The 11,852-nt window shown below is 39.2% G+C and overlaps 1 protein-coding gene across 3 annotated transcripts in view; it reads right to left on the reverse strand.

Annotated features, from left to right (window-relative positions):
* eif4g3a (eukaryotic translation initiation factor 4 gamma, 3a) overlaps positions 1-11,792 on the reverse strand; it is a 67,073-nt gene extending 55,281 nt beyond the window's left edge. For 2 of the 3 annotated variants that reach the window (XM_077203606.1, XM_077203604.1), the window contains exons 1-3: positions 10,025-11,792; positions 1,040-1,109; positions 85-252 (exon numbers count right to left, since the gene is read on the reverse strand). In XM_077203606.1, the coding sequence (XP_077059721.1) occupies positions 85-252; positions 1,040-1,109; positions 10,025-10,176 (390 nt within the window). In that variant the 5' untranslated portion in view covers positions 10,177-11,792. Of the gene's footprint in view, positions 1-84; positions 253-1,039; positions 1,110-8,018; positions 8,743-10,024 lie in introns of those variants that run through there. The other variant, XM_077203607.1, reaches the window with a different exon arrangement.
* Between the last annotated feature and the right edge of the window lie 60 nt (positions 11,793-11,852).

The following is an 11,852-nucleotide window of genomic DNA, read 5'->3' on the forward strand; positions in this document are numbered from 1 at the left end:
AGGTCATTAAGGAAACAAGTGTGTAAACAGATAGAGAAGACAGACAGATAAGGATGTGGACATGCTGAGGGTGTTAGTACTTACCGCTCCACTTGTCTCCCAGCCCTTGAGGAAGCGGTATGAGGAGCCAGCAGGGACTGATACCTGAGAGAGGGCTTGGGACGTGGCGTGGCCGGGAGGGGTGCCTGCCAGGTTTGGGTGGGTTTTGTTGAGGTCATGACCTGGGTACGGAGAAACAGGGTGTCTGGATACCTGTGGAATGACCACAAACAACATTTACACACAGCGTCACATCATAGCCCCTTTCAGCAAAGAACTTGTTTACATTTCAGACAAGTTTAGATACTACAGATCCTATTCGCCATGATGGTTTTGAATTGCTTGAAATATGATTGGAATCACTGGAATCACAATTTGTGGAATCACAAATGATTGGAATCACAAAAAGGAAAATGTGCAGTCTGTCATATAAGCTACATGAAATTATATAATGATAATGGTGAGAAGTTTGTTTTTGTAATCAGGATCTCAAAAATTATAGAATAATTCGGATTTCGATTTATCGACCAATGAATCGTTTTTTTGGCTTTCACATATAAAGAATTATCGGTATCGGCCAAAATTTTCATAACGGCACATCCCACACACTATATATATATGATAATATTGCATTTTGCATACAAAATATAAAGTTTTGACAATTCTGTCACACTGGAATAAATGTTTTTTTTAGCCCAACTACTGTTATGGCGCGGCAACAGTCTGGGAAAATTTTGCTGAGCAGATTAGTTAAAGTTAGCTAAACTGTCAACATGTATATAGCTAGATCAGACAAATAAAGGCATCTATATCATCTGCTTATAATAATAATAATAATAATAAATAGATTAAACTCACAGTAAGTATGTACAATGAGACCACACACTTTCGCATACTTAGAGAATGTTTCTGGCCTTAGGGATTGTCTACAGTATGTACAGTATATGAATTATAGTGATATGTAATGACTGTATGTGTACATGTGTGTGTGATCACTCACGCTGTAGATGGTCGGTACCCCAGGGTGGGGGGGATACATGCGTTCCTCCAGTGAAATCCCTCGAGGGATCCTGGGAAGGGTAATGTTAGAGAAAATCTCTAATAGGTTTGAAAATGTGAACCTTTTAAACCTTTTAAACCAAGAAGTTCATGAAACATGAAATATTAGACAAACATTCAGTTCATTGAATTATAATGGTGCAGACTCTTTCACACCAATTAATATTACTGTCCACTTCCTCCAATGACTTGCATTTAGGGCAAAGGTTTAAGAAAGTTAACACAAACACATTTTCTCCTACCCGTCTCTAAAATGTCCAATTCCCCCTTTCAGTACACTTCCAGTAAACCCTGTACCTCAACCAGCAAGAAAGATGTCAGACAGACAGAAATCCTGACATGGAATTCCAAATATGTGAGAAATGGATCAGTGCACTTTTGGATAGAATGTGTGTTCTAACACGTTAACCAAATAGAAAATATTAAAAGTAAGCGGCAAAATTCCTTGCTGAAAATCAGAACAGTCTTACTTGAAAACCAAAAATGGCCCATGATCTAAAATTCATGTACAGCAGTTGGCTCTCCGAGATATCTGTAATGATAAATATGGTGATCACAGGTGGCAAGTTATTAAAAGACATGGGAGTCATGGGACCTGAAAAATGTTATATCATCATTATTTTACCTACAACTGCATTCACACATCACTCAGCCGGCCTTCTTTAAAGGAAGTTCTCTAACAGGGAAAGAGAGTTTATAATAAATGCTGCACTGTCATACCTGCCTGAGGTATTATGTAACACAAAAGACTGAGCCGCTCAGAACAGACATACATTTATAGGCACGTATAGTGAAAAGATTGATGGATGTGACAGAAAAAGATAAACAAAAGAGCAGGAACCTGCTCTGGCAGTTACGATATCTGTGTCCGTAAGTAAGAGATGAGCAGATCACATGGTTTCGGGGAAAATGGAGGAGGTCTGGCTATCCTCCATGCACTCATGAATACTTTTTAGTCTTTCAGTGAAATCCTGCCTTCCGATTTGCACTCTCTTTCCCATTTACCACCCCCCCCCCCCCCCCACCTCTCTGGCCTTCTGCCAACCTAAACTCTGAGAAAAAAAGGGGGATGGTGGAAGTAAAAACTGGGGAAAAAAGGCCGGGAAGAGAGGTATAATAAAGTGTGTGGAGACGTTTTACTTCACTCCTAACGACCCAAAAAGAGTGCACGCGTGCATTCTCATGTGCACCCGTGTAGTGAATTCGACTTTGGAAACCTATATTCCAGGTCATCAGGGACACGGTACCCAATCAGAGATCAGAGGGGTGCACCTGAGGAATGCACCTTGCGGGACGGCCCATGAGGCTATTTGATCAGGTTAAAACTGACAGCTGACACTCGCGAGACTCTGGCAGGACACAAGCCACGACTTACTGGAATTACAGGCTGATCTGATTCCTGTGTTCAAGGTTTGGCACTCAATTGCATAACCAAATCCCTTTGCATGGTCATGGCAGTGTTTTGACGGCACGACACGCAAGTGTGTGCCCACAGGTGTGGGGAATCTGAGAAGAATTAACACATTTTCCAAAAGCACTCATTTTAAAAAAGTCATCTGGGTTCTTGAGACACTGAGACAGTTGTTAATAAGGATCTCTTTTGAAAGTATCCTATTAGTGCCATGGTCTCTGGAAAGTCATGGTCCTTTAGTCTCTAAATATTGTCTCTTTATCACTGCCAGTAGAACGAGTACTACAGAGAATGGCAAAGGATGAGATGGAAAACTGTAGCCTTAAACTTTCATAGAAGCTTACTGTAAATCCAATTATGGACCATATGGAGTGATAGAGAGAAGGGGACTGTGAAAGAAAAAGACAGAAAGAAAGAAAGAAATTAATGAAGGAAAGAAGGAATAAATTATTGACCAAAGTAAAAGAAAGAAAGAAAGAAAGAAAAGAAGGAATTAAAGAAATAAATGACCAAAGTAAAAGTTAAAGAAAGAAATGAATGAAGAAAAGAAGGAAGAAAAGAAGGAAGAAAGGAATGACCAAAGTAAAAGAAAGAAAGAAAGAAAGAAAGAAAGAAGTAACTGAATAAAAGGAATAAAGGAAGAAAATGAATGAAGTAAAGGAAAGAACAAGAAAGAAAGAAAAAAAGAAAGAAAATAAGTAAAATAAGGAGGGACGGAGGTGATGAAGGAGATGAAAACCTTGAAAATAAAGGAAGAAAATCAAGGAAGAAAATAAAGGACCAAGGTAAAAGAAGGATGGAAAGAAAAAAATTTAAAAAGGAAGGAAAGAAGTAAAAAGATCAGAAAGAAAGATGGGAGGAATGAATGACTGAAGTATAAAACGGAAAGAGAAAAAAGAAAGGAAGGAAATCAAGGGAAGGAAGGAAAGTAGGAAGGAAGAAAGAGAAGTTAGATAAACCAGAAGTAGATTGTCTACGTGGCAGACACAGGGTCTATAGCCGAATGTGTGAGAGGAAAAGAAAGAGAGAGAAAGAGAGAGAAAGAGAGAGAGAGAGAGAGAGAGAGAGAGACTCAAAAGAGATTTAGTCCTTGCTACGTGATCCTCAGGTCAGAGTGTGCTATAAAAGCGCAGTATGATTTTCAGGACTTTTTCTATCTCATATTATGGCCAAGATGCATAGCTGACTTTTCTAAAAATGAAGATCTGAACCCTACGACCCTCATCTGGAGATACACAGTATATTATACTCTCTTATACATAGAACAGACATATTAGTCTCTGAGGAATATGTTCACTAACCGTATACAGAATGAATGAAATGAAATGCAGTCCATGTACACTGTACTGCAGTAAGACTGCAGCCAACACCACAACTTTGACTTGAGAGATCACAGAAAGTGACTCACAGGTAATGCTGCATTATAACATTCATATAGTGTTGCGCTTATCTTGACACAGTAAACCTCTAGACAGCGCTGGGAGATCCAGAGAGAGCATGTTTGAATTTGCTGCAGTATTAATAACAATGTAGTAAACAATTTAACAGCGGCAATGACAGCTACATTAGTATAGGGTTTGTGTGTGTCTCGTCAGTTAAAAATAAAGCAACAAATAAAGTGACAATAACCTCATGGAGAGAACTTGTCAATCATCTTGATGGATGACCCAGAGGAAATGCTGACCAATACGAGGACAGTTGTACTCGCATGTGACTTACATAAACATATTTTGGTACGCTTTGAAAGGTTGCCTTGTGAAAGTGATCTATACAAAGAGGAAAATGCAACATTGTAACAGATTAAGTACCTGTTTCGGAACAAAACAAACGATCGCAGTAAGTGATTTCTGAAAAACTAGCAGTAGGGGGCGTATACACTCATGATGGGGGAGCAGAGAGCAAGAAGGAGATTTGAAGAAAAACTGTTGAAAGAGAGATGGCTGAGAGACATTACAAAAGAGAAAAAAGTCAGAAAAATATCACAGGGAAAAAAAGGGTTATGACTGGGTAAGAGCTTTAGGACCTGCGTTAACATTAGAAAACGTTATTGCACTGGAGAGGCCTAAGCAGGAAGGCCTGAAAACGGACGCTGAGGTTGCGTTGTTTCTGCTCCATATGCGAGTAACATTGGTTTTGGGTTTTGTGCGCTGCTGGCGACTAAAAAAAGAAACTCTTGCTTGTATATACACGCATATGTTAATGTTTTTTCTTCCTTGTCATTCGTTCGCTTTTTTTACGCAAAGCTTTATTTTGCTTCGCTTTGGCTATGATAAAGAGACTCTTATTGCATGTTTTTGCATTTTGGGGATGGAGCAATGAAGGGAGGGGTGTGTTTGTTTGGGTGGATTTCAAATATCAACGGTCATCAACAATGATTCTCAGAAATCACTTATTGAAGGCAAATGGCCGGTTATGTATATAATTTATGCAGCGGAATCACAAAAAAAAATTCAAACAGGTTTCCCAGTAGTCCCGCCCAAATCTCACGAAATTGGCTGAGCCTTGAAGCTATAACTTTGTTAAATCACTCAAACGGAGCAATGTTTTCCCAGCATCACAGAGCAAGCCATAGCTTCCTACAAATAGCTTACTTTTTATCTAATGCATTTAACTGGATAAAAGAATAATACCCACTTCACCTTCAAAAATGAGAGTTCCTTATCCCTACTGGTTTAGCAATTTCCTGATAAGCATTTAGGGCTGATTGTAGTCTGCGAAGGAGATGAAAAAGTGGAAAAGCAGGTGACAAGATGTGTTGGAACTAAGAAAGGGGTTGCGACAGGCGGTGTGTGTGAGACTCTTTTTGACCTAGGCGATTGTTGGCAGGCGGCGGGAAGCCTCACACTCTGAATGCTAAGCAGCTCTGCCATTGTCTGAGGGGTGCAGCGCCAGTCGCATATGTTACCCGTCGCTCTGGCAACCAATCCCTCCAACACCCCAACCCCCCCTCTGCCTTACACACAAGCTCACAACGCAGCATCATCCCCAAAGGCAGGCGTCCCCCGAACAGGAATCCCGTCCACTGTGACGATTTTCTCTGTGAGATGAAGCAATACAGTGACGTCTGAGCACAGGAAGGGATCGTAATTGCGATTTATGCAATCATAAACAATCCATAAGTGGAAGACGCTGATATGCATCAAGTGATGTAATCATCGCTATCTGACATAAGTGCAACCATGTGTGCACACAATAGTTCATTTCTACAGCCACATGTTTTTGCTGAGGTTTGAGGTTTGTCGATCACTGTTGAACAGCTGAATACAATTTCCAATCACAAAGCAAAAACAAATCATTTTGGGAATTATTAAACCGAGAGAACTAAAGTCTGAAACTGATTGGGAAGATCTCAATGTGGGAGGCCACAAAGCTGGGATCACTAGGTGATACTAGGATACTAGGTGGCATTACGTCAAAGAAAAATACCCTACTTAATCTGGATTTTTATCTGTCGTTTAACATGTCTCCGTTATATTGTAATTTTCTGCTCGTCCGGAACTTTGGAACACAGCCTTGTTTTGGCAGCGACTTTCAGCATGTTTCCTAAAACAATGTCTGACGTTCACGTTTTACGTGGCGTGAAAAAGTCACATAAACTACGCGAAATCCGATCAGAGCGGTCAGACTGAATTGGATTACCAGATTTTGATTTGAATAGGATTTCAACCCACATATGGATGTAGCTTGAAACGGATTTTAACATTTCATGTGATTTTTTGCCATTCACACTTTCTAAATCTAATCGGATTTCAATCGGATATGCACAAAAATCGGATTTGGACTGGCAGTCTGAACGTAGCCTAAAGCCGTAGAGACAAACGTACGGACTGAAAGACCGATTATGAATGTAATATGATACAATACGACTGATCATGCCAGAGACAGTTGTGTTCAGTTGGTGTTCACCCCGGTGTCCCCGGCCTAAGTGTGTTCAGTTAAGTCTTAGAATGTTTCAGCTAGTCGTTAAGCGTTTCCCCAATGCTGAAACATTCTAAGACGTTTCCAACGACTGGAGCAGATTTTAAACACCGACTCTGAACACAGACTGAACGAAACTGTCTCTGACTCTGCCCGTTTGTTTATGATCAGTTGTAAGTATCAAATTCCATTCATAACTGGCCTTAAAGTCTTTAAGCGTGTCCCGGCTTGAGGAGAATTTTCACAGATTTTCTTTTTAAATCTCAAACCTGCTCAGACTACAAGATTTGAAAATCGTGGCACATCACACACGACACGATATTCTTAAGATTATCATGCCAGATTTAGCACCTCACGTGATCACACGGGGAATCACAAGTAAACAAAATAGATACTGTGTCACGGCAACTTGCTGTATCAATACTTATTCTTTGTAGCGAGAAGAGAAAAGAAAAGAAGAAAGTCTTTCGAGGAAACATTATAAAGGCGGTCGTGTTGTTGCCTGCCACATTTTGACTAGCCAAACCCTCCATCTCCATTGTTCACCGGCCCTGTACAGCTGCTTGTTGTTTTGCAGTCGCCATTTCAAAAGTTCTATCACTTCCATCTCCTTGTATACTTGTCTCTTATTGGCTATTAGGAAGTACTGGCGTAATAATAGTCGTAATCATCCCGATTTAAAATCCTAAATATCAAACATTTTTGATAATGTCGGGGCGGCCCCGATGTGTCCGTAAGCAGATTGAGGTTTAAGATTTGATCTGTAAACGCCTCACATTACCAGATAATCTGAGCCGAACACTGGAACCAGTCGATGCCCTGGACGAAATATCTTTCTCTGAATGTCAGGAGGGGTAAATTGGGCTTAAATTGGCCTGAAACTCCTGTAGTCTAAGCTCGGCTTAAGAGAGAGTCAAAGATATTGTACATAGTTATATAGCCTATACAACGTTTTTTTTAAGCGTTGAGCATTGTAGCCAATCACAAATATGTTGAGCATGTGAAAGGAATGGCCAATCAGAGGTGTTTAAGTAGTAGTACAGTGTTCAAGAACATCTGACTTTTGCACAAAGACGTTTGCATGGTCAATGCCAAAAATTTTGCTTTTTGATTAGTGACATTACATTTTAAATATTTCTACTTCTAATTCATTCAATTACTACCAAAGTTATTTGTTTATTTCTAAAACGTTTTTTCCCAGATTTAAATTAGATTGGACCTTACTGCAAGTCTTTATGAGCCATAATGATAATGATTATAATGGTGATATCCTGACCATTTATTACACATGCACATCCGTGGTTACAAAAATACACACAATAAACAGTATGTAGACTAGAGTGAGGTATAGTGTGCACTTTTTCTCTTGATTGATATGTAAGGGAAATAAGATGTCATCTGTGCTCTGAATGAGACTTTCACTTTGCGGAAAGTGATTATCTGAAGAAGTCTGAGGAATATCAAGTTGGTTTCAGTTTCACTCCACTACATAAGTATTTGGCAGATGCATTCAATAAAGATATAATGCTAAAATTAGTCATTTTGCTTTAATATTAAAGGAACAATTCACCCAAAAAAATAATTTACTCACCCTTATGTCGCTCCAAACTTGTATAGCTTTCTTTCTTTGGCTAAGCACAAAAAACACACTTCAGCTTTAAATCTTCCTCCGCTAATCATGTCTCAGACTTCCAGAACAACAGAAATTCTCAAGAACTCAAGAGAGTGACCCAGATTTGCAGTGCGGCTATTGCTCAATTGCTTAACTCAACTGTGTCTAAACAGCCTTTACTTGACTGATTACTCCGCGTTACATCAAATCAGGCAGGATTCCTATCATATTTAGCCTGACCAACACAAGTGAATATGACTTTCATGTGACGTGATTTACTTTCAAAATCAGACTAGAATGACGTGGCCTCATATCTGTTGATGTTTTCTATTCAGTTGTGGGGGGAAAAAATGTCTCGGTAGGTGATTGATGGCATAGCAGCTTAAAAAGTGAGTAGTTTCGTGATATTTTTTAAAAAAATTTTTTACAAATATTAGTAAACAAAGAGGCTCAGAGAAATCATTGTACAACATTTAATGTATGAATGTCAAAGAATTAGACTAGATAATACGATTGGCATGTGCAAGCAAACTAACTCATCCCAAAGTACATATGAAGTCAATTTCCTTTAAAGGGATAGTTCACCCAAAAATTTAAATTCTGTCATTAATTACTCACCATCATGTCATTACAATCCCATTAGACTTTTGTTCATCTTCGGAACACAAACGAAGATCTTTTTTGATGAAATTTGAGAGCTTTCGGTCTCTCCGTTGACAGCTACACAACTACCACTTTGCGGTTCAAAAATTTTATAAAGAGATTGTAAAACTAATCCATATGAATTGAGCGGTTTTCCGAAGAGACTCGATCGCTTATATGTTGAACAGATTGAATTTAGGTTTTTATTCACATATAAACATTCATCAACTCACACATCAGTTATGTTAAACCGAAGCTCAAGCATGCTTGCTTGACGTGCGAGATCCAATGAGGTTAATTCTCGTGTTACGCAGCACGTTTGAGCTTCCACAAGAACCAATGAGGTTTGTTCTCAGACGTCAATGGTTGAGCTCCTGTTTATGTTTTCTGATCAATGTTTAAATGTGAATAAAAGCCTAAATTAAATCTGTTCATCATATAAAGCGATTGAGTCTCTTCAGAAAATGTTGACTAAATCGCTCAATTCATATGGATTAGTTTTACGATCTCTTTATGGACTTTTTGAAGCGTCAAAGTGGTAGTTGCTTAGCTGTCAATGGAGGGATAGAAAGCTCTCAGATTTCATCAAAAATATCTTTATTTTTGTCCTAAAAATGATCGAAAGTCCTACGGGTTTGGAACGACATAAGGGCGAATATGATCGCAGAATTTGAATTTTGATGACAGAATTTTCATTTTAGTGTGAACTAACCCTTTAAGATCACACAATGTGTTTGTGTGGCAGATGGATAAATGGAAAAAACCCATTAATTTACACTGAAAATAGATCAGAGAGATCATATCTTTAAAAAATATATTTTCTATACTTGCAGTTGATCAGCCATTCACAACACCACAGCAACTTCCTAGTCCCGCCCTAGCAACCAGCAACAACACCCTGGCAACATATGCCATCCTGGTCTCTTTTGACTTGTGCACTGAGGCCTTTAGGAGGAAAAGCATTCGATCACAAAACTAGAAAATTCAGCAGGTAACTATTAAAAACATGCACAGATTCTGAATGATCTGAAACTGTTATGGACACAAAGCTGGAATTGTCAAGTTCAACGAACAAAGCAAGTGCCAACAGATACCAACCATGTAGATACATCCCTTCGATGTAATCGATAAACACACCTATCACCCTGGCAACCGTTGATATATTATCATAATATTAATATGAACTAATGCAATCTTATATTAGTAATTTCGTCCCCATAACCAGTTACACATGAATGTAAACAAACAACAAGTCAGGTTATGTGATTACAAAGCGAAATTCGCACTGGTTTGCCCATTAATCTGCGTGGGACACAAGGGGCTTTGTTATTAGTGAAGGATACTGGGTAGGCGGCACGACTGACGGCGGAGGAGCGCTCTGGACTCCCGGTGTTAACGACACGGAGGTCAGCGCTGCGCGGAGCTGCGTTGGCGGTGCCGGTCCGGTAACAGAGACAGCGGCCGGTTTCTGAACCACTTTCGGTGGCAAACTCATTGCAGAAATTTAAACCAAAACAAAAAAATACGCAGCTGAAAACGGTCGCACGTTCCAACAATATCTGGCCGTCTCTTCTCTCTACGAAGGCCGGGACGTGTGTATATCCTTATGCCATGGATTTCATTCAAATCTGGCTGTTAGTAACAAAAATGTCATTTTATCTTTGAAATCGGGGATTGTAGCTGCTCTACGCATGGGGACGACAGGGGGGTTGTATCCCCCTCCAGCCACCCTGGATCTCCCCGGTTGAATTGTTCTTCGCCTCCTCAGATGGCCGTCTCCGGGTTTGTTTGCTCCGCTTTGCGTTGTAACATCACATCAACGAGTCGCATTATAGGAATTTCTCATAAAGATGGGAGACTTCACTCAACATGGCGTTGTTGCGGCTGCTTCCAGCAGTCCGGCTGGAAGAACAATTCGGTAAACGTCGGGTGATTTCGGAGATGCTCGGGTTCACCTTACGCCACTCCGTAGTGATCGGAAGAACGACTCATTTTTAAGAATCGGTTCATTTGAACAGTTCGTTTCAAAAGATGCGGTTCATAAAATGATTCAGTGATTAGTTTGCGTCGTGACGCAATTACGTTTTCACTGACAACGTTTGTGAGACCTAGAAAGTATTTTTTTTATATCTTTCTCCCCGATTATATTCTTATTCTGGTTTTTTTAATATTACCCCCTAGATATTTGAATGTACTTATTTTTGTAGTAGTTTTTCATTATTGTTTGTTTGATTATTTGCTTTTGAACAAAAGTGCATGCATAATGCTCATGTTTATTCATGCTTTAAAACAGCATATTCCTTGTTTTTAAATTTTGTTCAATTAAGATAAAGTCATTTATGCACTGTAATTTGCATTTAGGCCTACTTTAAAGAAGACTAGACTTCAGTACATATATCTAGAATGAAAAAATGCAGCAACACTTTGTTTGAAAAAAAAAAAAACTATTAGTAAAACCAATTAATTTATATTGTGTGTGTGTCAGTGTGTGTGTTGAGATAAAACTGTAAAACAAATCAAGTCATAAACATATTTCCGGTACATTTCGTTTGTACTCTTTCAGCCATTCGGCTACTATTAACTTTTTTGCCAAACCAGCCAAATTCGAAATAGGTTCCTGGTTCAATTAGTCCGTGAGTTGTTGATTCGACAGCCGCTCAGAGTGATTCATTTCGATTTGTGAACAACTCGTTGGGGCAAAAGAACGATTCGTTCGCGAATGGAGTGACGTCATAAAGGCAGTCGCCCATCGCCACATGCCTGCACTGTTTCACACAATTAATGGCATCTCTGTTACATTCCAAGCCTTCAATCTTCAGTATAAAATGAATTAATCATACGTAGTATATGATGGCTGCATAAACGTCAATTATACCTTTTGTAAAAAAAAAAAAGAAAAAAAAGGTCCCGCCCTGATTTTTGGTTGCAGTATTACGTACGTTGGATGAAGGCTTTTTGTTAAATTCAGCGTTTATGGAATAGATACGCTTGCATATGTTGTTGAGTATATATACTAGGTTTAGATAAGCTTAATAAGAAGAACATTAGCAAACCTTTGACAGGCTTTTTTGTTTCCCTTAATATGTGTGAATGTGGCGCCATCTGTCGGTCATGTTTGCAGGGGGACGGAGAGACGAACTATAAATCACAAATCTAAAGTTAACAAATGAA

Source organism: Siphateles boraxobius, unplaced genomic scaffold (genome assembly GCF_051911475.1).
Source record: "Siphateles boraxobius isolate OS27281-9 unplaced genomic scaffold, OSU_SipBor_1 5, whole genome shotgun sequence".
NCBI classification, from domain to species: Eukaryota; Metazoa; Chordata; class Actinopteri; order Cypriniformes; family Leuciscidae; genus Siphateles; species Siphateles boraxobius.